This window comes from Triplophysa dalaica, chromosome 2 (genome assembly GCF_015846415.1).
Source record: "Triplophysa dalaica isolate WHDGS20190420 chromosome 2, ASM1584641v1, whole genome shotgun sequence".
NCBI lineage: Eukaryota > Metazoa > Chordata > Actinopteri > Cypriniformes > Nemacheilidae > Triplophysa > Triplophysa dalaica.
The window spans coordinates 1,877,390-1,899,818 of record NC_079543.1 but is presented as its reverse complement, the minus strand read 5'-3'; the positions used below and the strand labels follow the sequence as shown (position 1 = coordinate 1,899,818).

Below are 22,429 nucleotides of genomic sequence, written 5' to 3'. Positions count from 1 at the left end.
AACCCAAGACTCAAGTAAAAGCTTTTTTAGTATGTGTTTCGTTTTACACGAGATCACATTAGGCACATATAAGCCAGTGAAGAACGGTCCAGACCTGTCACCTCATTTATGACCTTACTGTATTTACTGTACATGATCTGTTTTGTTTGTCTCCCCCTGCTGGTCAGTCTCAAACATGCTATAGCTGATGATAAATGGAAGACATGATCAGAAAATGAGAGTTAGTGTCGTAGATATGGTTTTGTCTTGGGTGAGTAGGTAAACATTTAGCAACATTCTGGCAACCTACCACAATACAAGACATTTCTGTTAAACACAACACAAGATAGTTAGAAAAATGTTGACACCAAACAGTTAAAAAAACACAAACTGTTTTTTTTACTAAAAATAAAAAACACTATAGTCAATGGTGCCCCGGAATTATTTGCTTTCCCACGTTTTTCAATATATCTTCCTTTGTGTTCAGCATAACAATTTTGATTATTTATGGTGATGGCTGTAAATCTTTATGCAGTATTTGTATCGGTTTCATTTTACATAAAAAATACTATCCCTTGTGTCCGAGTTACGTGCATTTATAGTTAAAAGGATGAAAACCCTGTTCTGGTAAAGAGATTTTCTACTGCATGTCTTGAGATCTTCACCAGATAGGATGAAGACTTCCACGCTTACGTGTCTGTTTAAACTCTACCTTCAGTCTCATGACCCTCAAAACAGTCATGCGAGCATTTCCCTGAAAAGGAAGAGATACCTTAAAAAATGATAGATATAGGAACAGATACAAAAGGGATATCATGAGGCAAAACAGCCTCCAGCCCTCCCTCAGTGATCCACTGAAACTGAGCAGAGTTAAAGGCCAGTTCACACCAGCTTGTCATTTTGAAGTCATCCTGAAGACTTTGATCAGCTGGTTCAGATGTTTTGAGTTATCTCAAGACTCAAGATTGGACAACATTGTTCAAAGTAGACATTAAAAACAATACTTTCTTGTAAAAACCCACGGTAAAATCTTGTCAAAACCTGGCAATTTCTACAGCGATGCCAGTCACAGTTTCAAGAGCCCCATTTTTGCCGTGCCGTTCCCTTTCAATGGTTACGGTAATGAGAATTTTTTATTGTTGTAAATTTCAGAAAAAGCTTTGAAATTAATGCCTTTAAATATGCCATACCTTGTTTTAAACGATTACAAATGGATATAAAAGTGTTTTTAAGAAAATCATGTTTGACATGAGGACATCTTTCAAAGGAGATTCCCTGAACACCTGCACAACAACGCCACTGATGACCCTTTCCACATCCCCATGAGGCTCCTTGAGGATACCGTTTTGGTTTCTGTGATCACATCTCCACATTCCTGACATCTCTTAAACAACTCCATTAGATTGGACTCATTACAATCCATTTCCTTCCTTTCCAGTTATCCTCTTCATCGTCTTCCTATGTACTTGGAGTCGAGGTCGATGTTGAGCTTGTAGGAACAAAACTTGAGTCATCTTGCCTGGTGGACATTATACCGTAAACATTATGATGTCCGGATAATTTTCTTCTGACTTTGTTTCAGCCTGTGTCGTCTCACCCTACATGACACATAAATGCAAACAGGGTTTACGTTTCAAATGTATAATTGTTGTTAAAACGAATGATTTATGACATTGTCAAAATGGTCTTGTGTCAACTCCTTTTTCATAAAATATAAAATAGTGAAGTCGAGCGCACACACACACACACACACACACACACACACACACACACACACACACACACACACACACACACACACACACACACAAAAAAAACTTATCTTGAACTTCTTCTAACAAATTGGTACAGATTAGTGAAACGATGGTGTTTGCTGCAGACGTGAAATCTTTATTTACCACTTTTCAGAATATGTCCAGATCATTGAAGGACAAAGCTTTGAAGATTTATACAATTCTTCTTAGAAGTATTATATTGAAATTTTAACCTTATTTAGTATTATAACCTTTTTTGTTTGATTTAGTCCCCGTTATTATTTTATTATTTTTCTCGTCTTTCGTGTATTTTATGTTCTTTTCATGCAATAAAAAAGTTATCGGTTCGTTTGCTCGTGCTGAAGTTGCCAACACATCACGCCAAAGCCGGTCCTCAGTACAATGTTACAGTTAGTTAAAAATGTGATGTTTGATAGTTTTCACATGGAAATTAATTGATTGAGTGAGAATGTTTGAAATTAATCGAGTTGAATGATGTGAATGCATTATTCATTCAGACACACTGTGAAAAATGTTTCGTAATTTTTACGGAAAAATACCGGCAGCTGCGGTTGCCAGTAAAATTCTGTAAAAAATACAGGAAAAGACTCAACAAAACCATCAACATGTAAACTTGTGTCAATTTTCAATTAGAACTTTTGTAGACGTGCAACAGAAATAAAGTGACAGTGGTGTCAGTAAGTGAAGGTGATAAAAGTGTTTGTGGAGTTGAAAAAAAACTCCTTGTGAAAACTTTGGAATTTCACTGCTCATTTCCCAGAGAATTTTACAGTGTTTCTCTGTATTTTTTACGGACAATTTCTGATAACAGGTTTTTTGTTGAAAACAACAGTATTTTACTGTTAATTTCACAGTAATTTTTTACAGTGCACCAAGGCAATCGGTGAATCCATGTTAATTTTATTAAACATCACTTTTGTACCTGTTTATCCATTTAGAATTGATTGGACGTTTAACAAAACAAATACATTTATACGGGGGTGAGTAATTCATGTAATTGTTTTCCCCTTGAATAAGTTCCAGGCTGGAAATCACAGATTTTTAATAAAAAGATCAAATAAATCAAGCACAAGTTTCAATTCTAACATATTTTCTAACACAAATAGGGGGATAACACTTAGTCCGATTAAGCTAAAATTATTAGTTCAACATGCTGAATCTTCCAAAAGCAGGGCAAGCAATCGTAAAATACTATCTTTGTCAATTTTGAATTATATTATTTAATTACTTTTTATGTATTACTAATTCTCCACAACTTATGGATTTACAAGTATTAATATGCAGTACAATGGTTGTGTTATGAAACTCAATGGAGAACCCAATTGCAGGCAGAGGCAGGACGACAGGAGGTGAAGGGATAACAGATTTATTAACAAAACAAAGAACACTACAAAACAGTGCAAGGGTTTACACTCAAGGAAAGCTAATCAACACAAACCAGGGAATAGGAGGGTAGGAAGGATGAAAACCAGAGAGAGAAGAAATCGTCTCTGAAACAAAGGATTCTGTATGATTCCACCTCTAAACCAAGAAATACCTGACAAGGAGAGGTGAAACCATGACAGGTTGCTCAATAAATGACTGCAAACGCAGACACCTCCAACGGACAGGAGGGGTGGACACAAGAGACAGAATGGAGGGGTGGGTACGAGAGACAAAAAGGAGGGGTGGGCATGAGAGAGACAGACAGCGAGAGAGAGAGAGAGAGAGAGAGAGAGAGAGAGGTGTCTTCATTGGTGTCCAGGAATATTACCACACAGACAGAGCAGAATGATGCCGTGTTGTGCTGATAAAGTTCTTGTTTTGAACATACTGATCATCATGTCAGGTAAGCATTTACTGTCAGTATTTGTTAGTTTCATGTGTGTAGATTCAAGCGAGTTTTGCGTTATCCAAAATACTTTCATCCAAAACTGCTACTGCTCTAAACAGTGTCAAGACAAAGTTTGTAATGAACTCTCTTCTCTTTCTCTCTCTTCTGCATAAAAGAGGTTAAATGTGGGACAAACGCGATCACTTTCACTGCACCTGAAGGAGGAAAGGTGGAGATACACTGTCCATATAAGTCTGGATATGAAGAACATGAGAAGTATCTGTGCAGAGGGAAATGTCAACCTTTGTCTAAAGACATACCTGTTAAATCTGAATCCAAACCTGACGATGTTCGATTCAGTCTGACTGATAACTCAACAGCTCACATCTTCACTGTCACCATCACTGATCTGAGATTATCTGATGAAGGCACGTACTGGTGTTCTATAAAGACAGGCTTTGGACGCAATGATGATTATACAGAGGTTCATCTGAAAATGACACAAGGTAGGTCAAAGTAAGACATAAAAACTATCCGGCACACAGAAGATGTGTTCAAATATGTCACGCGAAGTGGAAACAGAGGTTTGTGTTTGCGTGTGAGCGTGCAGAAGTGACACACACAGATTGTAGAAGTGCAGCATCACGAGCGGTAAAGACCCTCCATCTGACAACCACAACATCCTCTAAATAAACCGCTGAGCAAGAAGTATCTAGAGGGGATGACAAACTGCAGTTCCACCTCTGATGTCACTTCCGGTTACAACAGTTTCCATTAAACAAATGTCAAGAGGCCACACTCCATCCATTTTCTTTGTATAAATCTATGTGGGTTGTGATTTTGTTTTAGATAATAGAAGTTCAGTAAGCAGGATAACAACGGCAACAAAAACAACAACAATCAGCTCAACACAACCAGGATCTCCCCATTATACAGTCAACACTGACACTATGGCTTCATCATCACCATCATCATTATCACGTTTCTATCCAGGACCAACAAATCTAAAAACAGGTAAAAGTGAAAAATCTGTTTAGATTTAGAACAGTGAAAGCTCAACTTGACTGAATGTTTGTGTGTTTGTAGATATGACGGCGATAATCTCACTATCGGTCATGCTGACTCTTCTGTTTGGGCTTTCGCTCTTTATGTACTGCACACGGAGAAACAAGACAAGAGGTAAAGCTGTTGCTCTTTTACAGTCGGTATATTTCTTTGCCTTTTTGAGTTCTTAGATCTTGATTCTTCTACAGATTCTTCGCTGATCAACAACGACACACTTCAAGAAAATGCTGAAAATGTAAGTTTATTTGTGTGTCTGTTTGAATTGTCATTTTGTTTATTGTCTTTCTGAATGTCATCATCGCAATTTATAACCAGTTCATTTGCTTCTTTGACCTTTAGAATATTTATGTTATTACTGGCATTGAGGGACTTCGTGATGTGATAGACCATCAGGACGGCTGTACCTGTTCATCCTGTGTTCATGTCAACAGTCATCCACCCACAAACTCCTCTGAGACTGACACAACCATTTATTCTCTGGTTCAGTTCCACACAAAGCCCTTGGCTTGACTGTGGCCTCATTTCTCAGATGTTACGTTCTCCCTCTATTTCCCATTATGAGAAACTGAGCTCAGATCTGTACACTGAAACAGAAAGCACTCAATCAAACAGGCTACGTGCATACTTTAGTGTGAAAGTTAATGTGTTTCAATGATATACAACATTACAACTTTTGATCACGTGATGTGCGCAGTATATTACATACTCTACGTTTCCCCTGTATAAAATAAAGAATGCATATACTGCCAGCCCGTAGGCTATATAGTTCTTATGATGAGAAATAAAGGCAGAATCTCTGATATTCGATTTCATTATAATCCTGACTGAGCTTGTCTTGATCTTCAACATCTCATCGGTTTTTGAAGAAGCTGTGATATTGTCTGGCATGACAACAAACTGCATAAAAGACAAAATATTAACACAATATTTGAAAATCTGCTGTTAAGACCAAGTTCTTGTAGCTTTCCTGTGGCTCAGTTGTGAGAGCACGGCGCGTTCAATGTCAAGGTTGTATGTTCAATAACCCGGGGATTGCACATATTTAGAAACAAATGTATAATACAATATAAGCGTCTGCCAAATGTGTAAATGTTTGAACACAATTTGTGTCACAATCCCTGCAAACAAAGGCAAGTCCAAAAGACCTCTTTTCTACATTGTTGATGAAGTTGCATAGACGTCCCTTGAGGAGCCAGAATTCAAGTTTTTACAACGTCAGTTTTCGACGTCTTCTGAACGTGTGCTATTGTTGTCCAGGTGATCTCTATAACTGTATTGTTATCTAAAAAGAGTCACTGCCTAGACACTATTGTCTGAAAGAGGGTTCACATAATGATGGTCAAGTATTAACCAACTAAAGCAAACACTGATGAGCAAAATAATGGATTAATTAAATTTCAACATTGATTTCAGGTGTAAAAGTGATATCAGTTCAATACAGTTATAGAGATCACCTGGACAACAATAGCACACGTTCAGAAGACGTCGAAAACTGACGTTGTAAAAACTTACATTCTGGCTCCTCAAGGGACATCTATGGAGAAAAGACGTATTTTGGATTTGCTCTTGTTTGCAGGGAATGTTATAAAGTAGATTGTCTTTTCTTAATATAAATAATATTTGTGTTAAACATGATAAATAAACAATATAAAAGTGACAAAAAGTTGTTTCGTTTTCTTTAGTATAAACTTATCACTGAACATGACAAATTACACTGTAAAAACGAATTAGTTGATCTTACCTAAAAAAAGCATGCAAACCGATTGCCTTAAAGAAACTAAGTAAAGTGAAATGGTATTATTGAGTTCAAGTAATTAAAAAAATTAGTTCAGATGTAATCTTGACATAGTGTGGAATACTTAGAATTAACTGTTATTACCAATTTATGAATTTCCATTGGATTTATTGCATCCATCATTAGAGGTTTAAGGTTCACTAATTTTTTTTTATTTCACATAAATGTGATTCTAAAAATGCATAAATCAAACACCCTGACTTGTACAACATAAAATGAGCAATAGGAGACTGATCTCAGAACTGTGTGCATAGACTATGCTCATTGGTAAAAACACACTAATCACATGCACATGTCTTCTAAACAGTGGTAACCAAAAAACTAAAGATGAAAAGTAAGTTGTTTGATTTCCCCTGCAAGTAATCGTAACTTTATAAAAACTAGTAAATTATATACATTTCGACAAATGAGTAAAGTTAACAAATGATTTCTAAGTAAGGACAACTATTAGATTTTAGGTAAAAATAAATGTTGTAATTTGACAAATTAAAGCCACATCTGTGTCCTAAATTGTTCACTCATTTTCATTCACTTCTTCCCCATAGTGGACTATTTGGCATTCGCTATATATGGATTGGTGAATGAGTAAATGAGTGACCGAATTCGGACACAGCTAAAGTTATCTTTCCCCAACCAGCAAAGACACGGGGCCTAGGTGGGTTTGCGGTGGGCTGTCTAACCGGGTTCCCAGCTAGCAAAAAGTGTGTTCCATAGACCACTCCAGTCCACGTGCATTCACACCATGAATGTTTTGGATGTTTCTCTAAATAACACATGAACAAGTTAATGAGTTAAATCGGGTTGAGTTAAGGCATCAACTGTCACTTCATTATCTCATTAATGATGAAATAACAACAACAATCAGTGAAATAAACCAGAAATAATAAGAAGTCGCCATAATAGTGTTTAGTGTTTCCTTTAGTGGGCGTCTCACCCTTGATACATTATGGAAAGTTTGTTTAAAGTTGTAATTGTGTGTTTCTGAAGCACATTCAAAACACCTTGACAAAACGTGAAATGGATTGTTTCTCTTTCAGGTGTAATTGCAATAGAGGACATGATATTGAATGACTCAATGAGGTGAAAATTTTGTGAAGGAAAATATTTTTTACTATTACAACAGCAGAAATATCACCTGAACAATTCAGACATCAAGAATCAGCTCATGAAACTCAACAGTGATGACACTCAACAAAAAAAGCCTTATGTGTCTTCATTTTGGGTAACAGCCTAGAACAGAACTCCTCCATGACTCCCAGCATGCATTGCTGCATGAAGAAAAGATGCAACTCAACTTTGTCACCATTTTTGAGATTCATAAGCTGATTCTTGATGTCTGGAAGTATAAACTTTAAAAAACATTTGAACTTTTAGATTTCTGCTGCTTCCATCTAAGCTGTCTAAACAGAGATGTAATCTAGAAACACAAACGTCTAATAAATAACACACCAGCACTCAAAGTAGTGCAATTCTTCAACAAGAATCAAGATAACTTTTAAATAACGTCTAAAGAACGTCTAAGGAACACATTTTTGCTTGCTGGGTTTTGTCATGTACTTATGAATTAGGGCTAAAAAGCCCATTTTTACCAAGTATAGAAATCTAAAAAAAAAATTAATATTCCAATATTTATTTCTTTACACAGGATTAACAATCTACTGTGTTAATTCATTTAAATTCATTAAGAACTACATTGTTTAGCATTTGTTTAACATTGTATTAACTAAAATTAAGCAACACTATGAAAAAAGTTGATTAATAGATTAATTCTTCGGTTATTGAAGTTCTCCATTAAATTTGGGCTACTCTGGGAACAAACACTTTTGAAGACTGTCCCAGGTTACCCAAAGCATGCTGTCCCACATTCTCAATCACATTTGACAATGTGGGACAACACAAAATGTTTGAAAGAAAAAAAAACTAGAACACATTTTCAAAACTTTAATACATATTTTGTTGCAAGAATAGATAACAAACATAATTTGACAGCAATTATGAACATCATCTTATTTTTGACAGATTTATGTCCTTAACAATAATTCAGTCACGGACCTGTATCATGCAATTCCAGGGAAGCTTATTGATTGACATGTGCCCCGCCCCTTTCTGTGCAATCGCCACAAGAAATCATGTGATTTCAGTCAAATGACATCCATGCAAAAATGACAGTAAACGTCATGTTGACTAAAATTTGATATAACAGGGGAAAAAAGGGTTTAGTTGTCCCAGATTACCCTAATTCACATGGTTTACATCAGTGTCACTAATTAGAACAAATGACATGCTCTCATGAAGAGAATAATATAAAAAAAGGAAATATTTTGTTTCTCTTGGCCTTCGGGATCTTTTCTCTACTGTGTTTCGATGTTATGCACCAGCAGAGGGCGCGCGCTCTTCATGAACGCGCATCAGAGTAAACTCACTGGTATAGAGGGAAGTGCGCACTGTAAAGTACGGCTTTGTCTGTCAGTCAGAGGTTGAGAAAGAGAGTCATAAAAGCGAATGTCTAGAATATTTTATCTCCATCTTTTTCATTCATGCATCTACATCTCAAGTAAGTGTTTCTTCAAAACATCAGCTGACTTTTGCTTTGCTTGTGTCCTAAATATGTCACATTTTGCATGTTTTGTATCTCTTTAAGCTTGGTTCGTTTTTGACCTTGTTTTCTGGTGGTTCAGTGAGTTTGTTTTTATTGCTGGTTCATATTTCCGTGCATGCAGTTGTGATGTGTGGAGATGGAGGGATCATGACCTACGCATCATTCGAGGGAGGGAGCGTAAACATCGGATGCCCGCATGATGCTCAATTCATAAACAACACAAAGTACCTCTGCAGAGGAAAATGTTCAACAATAAATGTGTTGGCAGATAAAGATATACCAATTGAGACCGGAAAAACACCAAATGATACGAGATTCTCTTTAAATGATAACAAAACAGCTACAACGTTCACTATAACGGATCTGAAAGTGAAGGATGGGGGACAATACTGGTGTGCGGTGAGGACACCTCTGTATCAACTGGATGTCTACAGAGAGGTCTTCTTGTCCATCAAAAATGGCAAGTGATTGGAAACATCCTTATTTTCATCACATATAACCACACAAGCGTGGACACGATTCCAATGTTATTAAATGTATAACACAGTTTGGGTTCACCTTAAAACTATTATTTGCGCTCTGATTTAGTGTCTCACATGTTTGGTGTAAAAGGAGATGAGCTGTCCGTCCAATGCCATTACGATCACGATGTCATCAATGACAATAAATTCTTATGCAAGGGAGAGGATTTGTCGTTGTGTGAGACATCTGGTGTCAAAGTTTCTAAAGGGAAAATCACAAATGGGAGATTCTCTCTGTCTGACGATACGTCTGCAAGAGGGTTTACTGTGACCATCACAAATCTGACAGAAGAGGATTCTGGGATATACTGGTGTGGAAACGTAGCACTGAGAGGATCTCAACAAGCACATGATAAGTGGATTTCGGCAGTCATTCTCAAGGTTTCTGGAGGTGAGATATGAAAAATACTCATTTCTTGGTTCACACATTTCTTGGCCTTATGTCCGCCCCACCCGTCACACCAGTGAAGCGTTACTAACAGCTGTGTCGGGGGGAAGTACACATGATCTGAACTGCACAATAAGACAACAAGTCGAGCTGTGTATATTTCAATACACACAGAACACAGAAGAAAACAAGTTGCTTTTGGTAAACCTTCAATAGATTGATCACATCACAAGCTAAATAACTGCAGCTTGTGCATCTTTACTCTTTAAGTGCCGCTAGTATACTAGTTGTGATATTTTGCATTCAATTCAAAGATCCTTTCTGTTTCAATCCCGACAGAGAGCACGTCACATAAACCAACCACGTTTTCATTTTACATCACCCATCCAGCATCTCCTGATTCATCATCCAGATCCGCCACATCATCACCTTCATCTTTACTGACCTCCTCCTCATCATCTGCTCATTCATTGTCACCAAACACAGATACAAGTATGTCGACTTCTGACGCACAATAATAAAATATGAAATATCGACAAATGCTCCGAAATATGAAATATGTTGGCAGCAATAAAATGAGGTTCTGATGTGTTTTTTTAAGGTTTATTTGTGTTCATCACGGCGTCAGTTGCGTTGATGCTGATCTTGTTTGGATTCTTGTTGTTCATTTACTTCAGACGGAGAAAAAAGAATGAACGTAACCATGATTTCTGTTTTCATATTGTGTCACTTATTTTTATCAACACATGAAAACGACAATTTTTTCATAATTCACATGATTCTCTCTCTCTCTCGCCCTCTGGTGTCACAAAACAGAACTACAGCTCAATGGTGTCGCTCATGGCTCAGCTGGGAATCTGAAAAATGGGGAAATAGTACAAAATAGGGTGCGTTTTAGTGAACACTTGTCAGATCTGTAGGTAACGGATTACTTGTGGATTTGGAAATGGTTTTATAGCCATTTCTTCTGTTGCCACAATTAACCTTTAAAACGTTCCTCCACAAACTCCTGCTTTGTTTGTTAAATAAAAGAATAAAGATATTTGTTGACGCATAACCAACATACTGTCATGGTGATAACATATTATACTGCTCTGTCCGTTTTCAAAGAAAAAATACCCAATCCATCATTTTACATGCTAAAAAGACACAAAAAAGCTCAATTTTTGGAATAAATGAATGGAATAAAACAGCATGTAAAAAGTGTTTAAAGACCTGTTTTCTCTCCTGGTTTTGATTGTTTCGTCTGTTTTTCTTTCAATTCAGGTCTCTATCTGTTATTATGAAGAGATTCCCCTCACAAATGTTCATCCTGGATACAGTCTTCCTGCATCCGGTGAACATGATGCTTCTGTTTATGCTTTAGCACAGGACGTCCCCTCCAATGATCTCCATTATTCCACCATCAAATTTACAGACCATCCAGACAGAACTTCTGATGGACAGACATCGTATGATTATGCAACTGTTGTTCTGTGAAGGAAGCAGTCAACTCTACAGAGCAAACATCAAGTATTTTGAATCATTGATATTTTGAACATTTCTAGTTACCATAGATCTACCATCTTCCATGTTGTCACGTAACTGAATGTACAAAGAAATGACGTTGGGAGAAAGAAGAACTGCGTGTACGCAGAAACGACAAGAAGCTGTTGATTCTCATAGATGCTTCGAATTCTTTTCCCCTCTCGCACACCATTACAAGCTATAGGTCCAGTTTATACCAGAGGGAGGTTTTATAGCCATTTCTTCTGTTGCCACAATTAACCTTTAAAACGTTCCTCCACAAACTCCTGCTTTGTTTGTTAAATAAAAGAATAAAGAACGAATGTCAAGTTGTACTTGGAAGTTTCTTGATACAAATCACTTCATTCAAAACTTCTGGAAGTATTATTACTCAAGGGTTTGTCAGTTCAAAGGTTTGTTGACGTTTTTATATCACCACCCGCCTCAGCTCGAAGGTCAGAACGCGACAGTAGTCGCGGTCGTTTTGTATGTAAGGCCGTTTTGGCAAATATTTATTTTGACGTAACGTGTACAGATGCTATAACGCGTCCGCGACTAACGACTAATTTCGTGTACAGACGTCTTTGTTTTAGCCAATTGTGAGTCCCAAAACGGAAAATTTGCATAAAATTGATTAAACATATTCGTGATGTCATCATTTACATAACCAAGTTTCCTTCAAATCGTGATATTGCAAGTGGTCCCATGTCATTCGTTTCCTCGTATAGGTAAGCCCTTTTTATCAATATACATCATAGTGACATAGACAGTGAAGATGGCATTTTAAATTAGAAGAGAAAGAGGAATTATGGATTTAAAACTGCAGACACATTCTTTACAACGTTCACTAGAACACATAAAAAATACTGTAATGGACTTAAGTGTTTACTATAGTAGCCTTATTAATGTATATAGTGCTAGAATGCAGTTGAGGCCAGTATTATCATTTAGCTAATTTATAATTGAGTAATATTATATCTGCCATAATTATTCGATGTTATTGTTTCATTGTGATCATTTAATTCCTATGGTATGTAATGTACTGTTATTTAACCCACAAATGTAACCCTCATGTGAGATTTGACCCTGGGTTGATAGCGGCAGCAAAGATATTTAATATCTAATTACAAACTCCACGATTCCTTTGAGTTTAACAGCGGAATCGTGGAATTTGTTATTACAGATTAAATCTATTTGCTGCCGCTATCAACTCCAGGTAATATATATAATATGTACATGTGTTTTAAGGTGGTGTTTTATATGTGACATGGGATGTGTGAGGTATTTGAACTTGTGGTTGTGGTTGTAACGCAACTGCTTATGTGAATTATATTCTGTATATATACTGTATTTGCTTGTTGTACAGACAATGTCATGCTGAATATTTATGGTTCTGAAGCTGTGGTATCTTATTAAACAAATTAATTAAAAGTGTTTTCACACATGGGCCCTTAGTGTTGCCAAATGAGTGAAGACTTGTATATGGTGGTATTTCCCAATAAAACCCAAGTGGTATGGATTTTATCTAATTTAGATAACTTAAATGAGGCATGAATTAAAATGACAATTTTAACCCGAGCTTTTGTTATATAAGAGGGAATCATATTCAGGCGAACATCATATAAGTATCAGAACTGAAAACACCCTTTGTTACTGAGATTACATCCGTTATTGACACCAGGCCCAGCGAATGCCAGGTTCTGGAATGCATTTTCTCTATGACGACATTGATAGGTTGAACACCTCCTCCACAGAAAAATATCAACGGGTACTTCTCTAGCCCCGCCCACTGGTTCGCTCATGACAATTCTGAAGTTACACAAGTGACGCAGAACCAGATAGAGCGAGCAAGTAATTAACAAACATGCCGTGAAAGATAGCTAAATATTGTGCAATCCCTGGTTGTGGGAGAACACAGTCTCTTCATAACCTTAAGGTTAGGGTTAGGGTTAGAATGCGTCATTATTTCTTTGTTAGAGATCGCTTGATGTGCCCTGAGCACTATTCACACGAGATTAGTATCACCTTGTTATCTCTAGTAATTTGGATTAACTGCAAAGGTTGTCTGTGGTCTTAAACCCGTGCGAATCGGGATCTCTGTGCTCTGTGCATAAATCATTTTACAAGGTTTTATCAACCATTTGCGAATAATGGAGGCTGTTTTCAAGTGTTTTGGTATTATTTCGGGTGCTGGGTGATATACATAAGTTATCGGGAGTCTCCCGTATGTTTATTTATCATGGAAACTCTCGTAACGTTTGAGACCCGCAATCCCGGGGATCTTTTTTATGGTTCGCGATCACGGGTTTCAAATGCAGACAGGTACGGTCATATATCATTAAACGGAATTCAACTATAGGCTATACAAACTATACGCAAACTATACTATTACTTATAATGTGGCACGCCCATTAAAACAGAGCGTTTGTAGAGCTGGTCTCAAAACAAAAATGCCTATTGTGTCTTCCTGATTTTCAAATTCGTTATAATAAGAGTGTGACATATATGCTATATTTTAATGGATTTTTCTGAATATCAAAATGTGTAAAAAAATATTATCATGTTATAAAGCAATGTAGTATAATTAAAACTGGCATTAAGAGCAAATCCTTTATATAAATAATCATGAAGAGTAAACAAGGAAAGCCTTGCTAAAATAATTTTATGTGTTACTTGATGTGACTTTTAGTTTGACAACGGAAGTCTTTTTATGCATCACACCCAATTACGTGTCCACATGTGACATGTCTAACATCTACACGAAATTACGTCTTTAGGCGCATGCTTCCACGTGTCTGTATACTTTACGTATAAATAAATATTTTCTAAAACGGCCTTCCATAGTTTTGTCCCATAGTTTTGACGGGACAGCGTGTTGACGCAATTGTTTAAAAGTGAAACTGTCTCAATTTCAGAGCGGGACAGATTGGTATTTAAAATTCCCTCACTTTGTTGTTTCTTTTTGCACTAGTCAGATGTGATACGGTGAGTACCATTTAAGGATCTAAAAACTGTTGCTTTTTAAAGCTAAAACGTCTAACTTTATAATACATCCGTTGTGCTGCTAGTTTAAAGTGCAGGAACTCGACAAGAAACGTTAGGCTTCTACTAAGTCAATTGCCATGAACTTAAATTAATGCTGTTTTAAGAATAAACATTTAATAGTTTATGTATGTTTAATTTAATGCATACATAAAACCATTCTACACAATGTAAAGTACAGTCTATGAAAATGTACTTGACTGTGTAGACAGATAGCAACCAACCATTCAATCAATGTAAAAAAAATCACAAAACTATTACATTTCTGAATCAGTTAGCCATGAAGAATCAGTGTATGAAACAATAGTGACAATCAACAAAAGAAAACTTATTTCAAAACCAAAATCAGTCATGATTCCCAGCATGCATTATTGTTGATTTGTTTATCTGAATTAGTTTGATGATTGTCACCATTGTTGAGGTTTGTATCATGAGTGTTGATGTCTTACTGTATCATCATCTCTGTACTCTTATAATTGTGAACCAAAATTCAACATAAGACATAAAGCTCCAGACTTCTACTATTATTTAAATAAACTTAACTTTATCACAGTCTGACTCTTTTCACATAGAAAATTGTGTTACATCTACAAATGTAAACATTATAAAAGTTTCCTCCAGAGTCAAGAGCCCAAATAAAGCAAACACTGATCACAATGATGGTGATTTGTTGAAGGTTCAACGTTTTTTAACATTACTTGCGGGTGCAAAAGAGAAATTGATTCAATGCAATTAACATTGACATTTTGGGATTGATTCAATGGTTGCTTGCTATCTTGGTATGGTCAAATGTTGAGCATAGTGATTTCAATGATAAAATAATCTCATAATAAGATTTTGACACTTTATCCTTGATTTCACTGACGGGTGTATTAAATAACATTTCTCAATTGCTACTCCAGATAGACAAAATGGCATCTGTTTTAGAGCAGCTTCTGGAAACATTGGATGAACTGGAGCCAGAGAAACTGAAAAGGTTCAAGTTGCATTTAAAACAACGTGAATCGGATTTGGCTGATAAACTGGGGAATGCAGACGTCACAGACACCGTGGATCAGATGCTGGAGGGTTTTGGAGAAGAAAGAGCTGTGAAGATCACATGTGACATCCTGAAGAAGATGAAACACACACAGCTGGCTGAACAGTTAGAGATGAAGGAAGGTACTAATGGAATGTGTCGCTAATGTTTAAGCCGAAGAAATGTATGGGTTGTAATTGCTCTCTTTTCTTTCTCTTATTATAGTTCACAATGCTGGTGTTTGTGGTAATGTCAGAGCTCAGACGGGCGCTGCTGTCAATGCTCCTGTACTCGCCAACAACACCTTCAAAGGACCTGTAACCTTCAACCTCAACACAACCATGGGTATGATCGAAACACTAAACCTTACCTTAATATGAATTTATATGACACTTCATATATCATTATTTTTTATCTCTCTCATAGGGCCACAAAAACCCTCATTTGGCGAGACATCTGGCAATCACGCAGGAAAACAAAGTACACAATCCAAAGTCTCTTCTTTATAGCAGTGTCATAAACGTATTTGACATGTGCAATTCTTTCACACAATGTCAATGTTTTTATTGTTTGAACAGATGAAGATGTCTTGAAACAGCACAAAGCCAACATGAAGGAGAAAACAGAGCAAATTTTCGAAGGCAAAAAAGAAAATAAAACGCAACTTAAAAAAGTTTACACAGAGCTGTTTATAGCAGAAGGAGATATTACAGATGTCAACAATGAGCATGAGATTATGAAGATTGACCGAGCTTTCAAATGCCCCAAATTTAAAGACACACCAATCCACTGCAATGATATATTCCGCTTGCTGAAGCAGAAGCGAAATGGAAACATTGTGCTCACCAAAGGCATCGCTGGCATTGGGAAAACCTTCTCTGTGCACAAGTTCATTCTAGACTGGACTGAAGGAACAGCCAATCAGGACATAGACGCCATGTTTCTGTTTCCCTTCAGAGAGATGAACTTGATTAAAGACAAACACATCAGTTTCCACGAGTTCCTGTTGGAATTTTTTCCTGAACTGAAACAATTGAAGGATGAGACGAAGTTGGAAAGTTGTTCCCTTGCTTTTATCTTCGACGGACTTGACGAGAGTCGCCTTCCGTTGAGTTTCAACAGTGCCCCACTAACCTGCACCAATACACAAGCGTCTGTCGATGCTATATTTACAAGTTTAGTCAAAGGCCACCTGCTTCCATCATCGCTCATCTGGATCACCTCAAGACCAGCGGCGGCCAATCAGATTCCTCCTGAGTTGATAGGTTTGTTCACCGAGGTGCGAGGATTCACCGACCCGCAGAAGGAGGAATACTTCACAAAGAGAATCGAAAATAAGACTCACGCTTCTGAAATTATCAAACACGTTAAGACGTCTCGTAGTCTATACATCATGTGTCACATCCCCGTGTTCTGTTGGATCGCCGCCACCGTGCTTCACGATATTCTCGTCAGGAACAATGGGGAGGACATTCCCACGACGCTCACGGAAATGTACATTCACTTTCTGCTGATTCAGATGAACATGAAGAACCAAAAGTATGAGGAGAAAAACGTGAGAGAACGCACAAAGCTGCTGGGCTCCAACAAGGAGATGATTTTCGAGCTGGCCAAGGTGGCGTTCGAACAGCTGAAGAAAGAAAACATCATGTTCTATGAAGAAGATCTGCAAGAGTGCGGTATCGACGTGAGCGAAGACTCGGGGATGATCGCCGAGATCTTAAGGAAAGACTCCGTGCTTCACGAGGTGAAGGTTTATTACTTCGTGCACCTGAGCATCCAGGAGTTTCTCGCTGCGCTGCACGTGTTCATCTGCTACCAGAACAACGATATGGACGACCTCAATTTGTTCCTCGAGCATTCGCATCCCAAGAAAGACCTTCTGTACTTTTTGCTGACGAAAGCGATCGATTTCGCGTGGAAAAACGAGAGGGGACATTATGATCTCTTCGTCCGCTTCTTGCTCGGCATTTCTCTCGACTCCAACCAACAACTTCTCACGGGCTTGTTGACGCGCAAGGAAAGCAATAAAAAGTCCATCTCAAAGACCATCCAGTACATCAAGCAAATGCAAAACAATGATACGTGCACGGATAAATCCATCAATCACTTCTTCTGCATCCTTGAGCTCCAGGACAGATCTCTGTACCAACAGATCAAGAATTATCTGAAACCAGGGTCGGGTCAAAAGAGGGAGATCTCCTCCTCAAACTGCTCAGCGCTGGTCTACGTGCTTGTGATGTCAGAGGAAGTGCTGGATGACTTTGACGCGAAGACGTTCAGCGCGACGTATGAAGGACGCAGAAGGCTTGTACCGGTAGTGAGATGCTGCAGAAGAGCTCTGTGAGTACATTTGTTCGCAGATTACACCAATATGGTGATCATTTTGACGTTATTATTCAATAAACATATAAAGTATTATCTCAATTGTTAATGGACGTAATGAGATGAAATGGAGAGCATTCAGAAACTTTTGCTTTAGTCTTATCTGCATCTCAGAGATTTCTCCTGGGAAAAAGAGTCAGAAATGTGTCTGTCATTAGAGTCTCATAAGAGATGTCAAGAATGTGTCAAACTGAGCTCAGATTTGTCGAGTCAGTAATCAAAAGACAATATTATTGGAGATCTCGTAAATTTCACAGGTAATTTACCTAAATCCAGATTATTTTACCACAACAATCTACAATCATTTTACACTCTTAAAGTCCCACTGAAATAAAAAACAATTCCTATTTTTTCTAGAAATATTGCAGCGTTTATTGTAAACATTTTACCAATGTGAGTCATTCTCTTTTTTAAATTCATGTGCCTTCATAATCTTCAATTAAAGACTGACTAGTGACTATACATCTTAAATGACGTATGTAAGACGCCTTGGGCTCTGATAACTCCACCCCTTTTACTCGCAGTCTGCTCCCAGTTCCATTTCAAAATGCAACGGCAAATTTTATACATCTAATCGAATTGCATACAAAAAACGCCCACGCCCATAATGTTTTTCTCATTCCGTTAAGCTCGGAAATGTGTCAGAATGCAGAAGTAAACACGATGGCAACGTCCGGTTCACGGGAACTTTTTAAGGGACAGTGCTTTATGTTTTATTCATGTGATTTTAAACCTCTATCAATGTCTTTCTTATGCAGAACATAAGGATTTTGAGGAACACTGAACCCAATTGACCTCCACTGTGTGAACACAAAACCACCGAGACATTTCTCAAAAAAAATATTTTGTGTTCCAGAGAAGACAATATTTTTTTATATCCCCTAAGCAATTTTCTGAGAAACCTTATCCAGATCAGCATGTTTAGCATGATATTTGTCAAATCCTTCAAGTGTTCACATCGATTGATAAAGAGTGAACATCTCGCTTCGTTGCAGGTTTTCAGACTGCGCATTAACAGAAACTTGCTGTGAAACGCTGGCCTCTGCTCTCCAGATAGAGAACTGTCCGCTCATAGAGCTCGACCTCAGTGATAACTTCAACCTGGAGGCCGGAGTGAAGACGCTCTGTGCTGGACTGAAGGGTTCAAACTGTAAACTTGAGATATTAAGGTCAGATGTGTTGGTAGAAATACATAATAAAACGAAAGTTGAACAGTACCAAGTCAATAATGCAAAAGTGAATTTTGTTTTTCAGACTGGCTCAGTGTCACCTTGGTCATGAGAGCTGTGAGTCGCTGGTCTCTGCTCTCTGTGATGTCTCATGTCGTCTGAAAGAGCTCGACCTGAGCGGCAATGACCTCAAGAACTCTGGACTCCAACATCTCTTACTTGGAATGGAAAACACAGAGAGAAATCTTGAAATTCTGAGGAAAGTATTTTTTGTGGTCAAATTTTTTTATTTGTTCCAGATATAACAATATATTCTGAGGAAAGTATTTAAGATATTTAGTGTAACAGCAGCGCATGGTATAAACTGAACACATTTTGAAACTTTAGTTTGAATGGAAATGCAATTTCCACACAAAGTTGCTTTTCAGAACATTCTCAAATTGTAATACTGGTAATATATATCATGCACTGAAATAACTTATTTTACCTCTGCAGTCTACATTCATTTTACACATCCATACTCTTAAAGTGACAGTGCACCCAAAAATGAAAATCCTCTCATCATGTATTCTCCTCATGTGGTTGTAAATCTGTATGAGTCTTTCTTCAGTGAAACACGAAAGAAGATATTTTTAAGGATTTTGATAATCAAACATCACTAAACCTCCATTATATGAACACAAAAACACTGAGACATTTCTCAAAATATCTTCTTTTGAGTTTCATTGAAGAACGACTCACATCCATGTTAACAACCACATGAGGAATAAATGATGACACAATTTTTGTTTCGGAGTGAACTTTAAATTAGAAAACAGTAGTGCTGTCAAACCTTTGAAACACATTTTTATTGTTGTTAAATTTCTCCTTTATAGGAGATGATTGACGATAGATTGTTTTAATGCAGACTGAGCTGGTGTAATCTCACAGAGAAGAGTTGTGAGATACTCGCCTCGATTCTCCACTCAAAGTCTCCTCTGAGAGAGCTTGATGTGAGTAACAATGATCTTCAGGATTCAGGAGTGAAGCTGATCTCTGATGCTCTCAAGAACACAAACTGTCATCTACAGATACTGAGGCGTGTGTCTATGGATTTCTATACTGAAGTAACGTTTCAGCAGTAATGCAAAATAAAGAGTATTACAACATATTGTTTATCTTCTGTAGATTATCAGGTTGTATGGTGACACATGAAGGATGCTGTTATTTGGCTTCAGCTCTGAGTTCAAACCCGTCACACCTGAGAGAACTCGACCTGAGCTACAATCACCCACAACACTCAACACTTCAGCTGCTCGCTTATCAAGATGATCCAAACTACACACTCGACAAACTCAAGTATGACACACAACACTAATACTGGCACATACTGACGTGTGCAGTGTTGAGATAACACGTTACAAGTAGGCCAACACATGTTACGTAGTCAGAGTACTTTTTTAAGCAACAAGAAACGTTACACGGTTACTTTATGAATGTACATATCAAAACTTTAGCTACTTTGTTTTTTAAGTAACTTGAGTTACTTTTCAGTCTAATCATTTGTATTAAACTTCTGAATTGAAATTCTGAATTAAAAGTATGTAGACATGATCGCAGAAACAAGCAGTACAGGATATATACAGGATAGTGTTAAACACAAAAAAAGCAAGGTCTGGAAAAGCATGAGCATCCATCAGATGCGAAAAAGTAACGCAGAGGCACTTTTAGTTACTTCCACAAAAATGTAGTCAAGTAACGTAATTAGTTACTTTTTATTGAGTAACTCAATACTGTAACTAGTTACTTTTAAAAGTAACTTCCCCAACACTGGTCCTGTGTGTCCGTGTCTATTTCTCTTTATGTTAACATATTCAACTCTTTGCTTCTTCAGAATTGAACTGCGAGGTGAGCGCTTCATCAAGTCAGGGATAAGAAAGTGTAAGTCTCTCTCTCTCTTTCTCACTCTCTGTGTATGTCTCTCTCTCTCACTGATGCAAGTTTCATTCTCTCTCACAGATGCTCAACACCTCACACTGGATCCAGATACAGCACACGTTAATTTGCTTCTTTCTGCCGGTGACAGAAGCGTGACCAGCGTCACGGAGAAACAGCCATATCCGGATCACCCCGACAGATTTGAGCCCTTCTGTCAGGTTCTGTGTCGAGAGAGTCTGTCCGGACGCTGTTACTGGGAGACTGAATGGACAGGGTCAGATGGGATGACAGGAGTGACCTACGAATCCATTCTCAGAAAACCAGATGACCTTGTCGTTGTGGAAGCGACCAGTAAGCTCGGAAGCAACAGTGTTTCGTGGGCACTGACCTGTGGAGCGAGACTGTACGCTTGTCACGATCAAAAAGACATCAGCATACAGACCCCAACCTCTCGTTCTTCCAGAGACGGAGTGTTTGTGGACACGGTGGCCGGCAGACTGTCCTTCTACAACGTTTCTGACTCACACACGCTCATACATTTCTACACGTTCCTGACGTCTTTTCAGGAAGATCTCTACGCTGGATTTGAGGTGGACAGTGGCACTTTGACCTTGTGTCAGCTGGAATAAGATTAAAGACATTTCAAACTTCATCAAAAGAAGATTTCTTCTGCTATGTTCAAAGTTTATAAACTCAATCATCACTTCATTACCTCATTCACTTCAACACTTCATAACCTCTGTAGTGTGCACTGAGCAGTGTTCATTTACTCTGTAACGTAACTCAGTCCAAACCTTAGCAATGATGGTTGATGGTTCAAAATGTTGGTAGTAAATACTTTAAGTTTTCACTGAAAGTGTCAGATCACAATTTCCCCAATCTGTTTTAGACTAAAAGAAAGTAGGCCATTTTTTTAAGCATCCATGAAATATTAGACAATTTAGAAAAAGTCTGATGAGCTCCTGTCCTGACTAACTCTTATGACTTATGTTCATTAAACTTTGAAAACCAATTATCTGTCAACTCTTTCAATAAATTCAAAAAAGTGTCCTGACTTTCTTTTGTGCTGTAAACAATTTTAATCTTCATTTTTTAAACAGGCAATAAGAGAAAGAGATTTCAAAGGCCGTTCAAATCCACTGGAGGAAACTGTTTGATTCTTTGCATATCCATTTGTGTACAATGCAAATTCAAAAATGTGTTCATTTAAAATGAACAAATAAAACTTTTATTAGGCAGCCTAACTATCATGTGCATGTTGTGTGTGTGAGAGAGAGAGAGATAAAACTTCCTGCTATGATTTTGAACTTTTTCCCATGATTCACTATACACACACAAATAATGTCACATTCAAGGACATTTGTGAATACATTTCAGTGAGATTTATGTCAATGTCCTTCCTGTTGTTCTGGATGAGAATATCATGAAGTAATGTTGCCGTGATCCAACAGAAGACA

General features: G+C 37.6%; 3 protein-coding genes across 3 annotated transcripts; all 3 read left to right on the top strand.

The window, feature by feature from the left end:
- The first annotated feature begins 3,479 nt into the window (after positions 1–3,479).
- Positions 3,480–5,647, top strand: LOC130437924 (CMRF35-like molecule 5). The gene is made up of 6 exons (XM_056769598.1): positions 3,480–3,582; positions 3,744–4,073; positions 4,417–4,581; positions 4,654–4,746; positions 4,821–4,867; positions 4,972–5,647. The coding sequence occupies exons 1-6, from the start codon at positions 3,525–3,527 to the stop codon at positions 5,140–5,142; spliced, it is 864 nt and encodes a 287-aa protein (XP_056625576.1). The 5' UTR covers positions 3,480–3,524; the 3' UTR covers positions 5,143–5,647.
- A 3,219-nt stretch (positions 5,648–8,866) lies between these two features.
- LOC130437693 (CMRF35-like molecule 8) lies at positions 8,867–11,764 on the top strand. The gene is made up of 7 exons (XM_056769178.1): positions 8,867–8,981; positions 9,148–9,486; positions 9,615–9,938; positions 10,275–10,427; positions 10,537–10,632; positions 10,752–10,822; positions 11,202–11,764. Exons 1-7 carry the CDS (start codon positions 8,930–8,932, stop codon positions 11,412–11,414), a joined length of 1,248 nt encoding a protein of 415 aa, XP_056625156.1. The 5' UTR covers positions 8,867–8,929; the 3' UTR covers positions 11,415–11,764.
- A 2,542-nt stretch (positions 11,765–14,306) lies between these two features.
- On the top strand, positions 14,307–22,102 carry nlrp3 (NLR family pyrin domain containing 3). Its single transcript, XM_056766613.1, has 11 exons — positions 14,307–14,426; positions 15,386–15,644; positions 15,727–15,846; positions 15,928–15,981; positions 16,080–17,844; positions 18,882–19,055; positions 19,141–19,347; positions 19,957–20,133; positions 20,223–20,393; positions 20,929–20,975; positions 21,054–22,102. The coding sequence occupies exons 2-11, from the start codon at positions 15,395–15,397 to the stop codon at positions 21,599–21,601; spliced, it is 3,513 nt and encodes a 1,170-aa protein (XP_056622591.1). The 5' UTR covers positions 14,307–14,426; positions 15,386–15,394; the 3' UTR covers positions 21,602–22,102.
- The last annotated feature ends 327 nt before the right edge of the window (positions 22,103–22,429 follow it).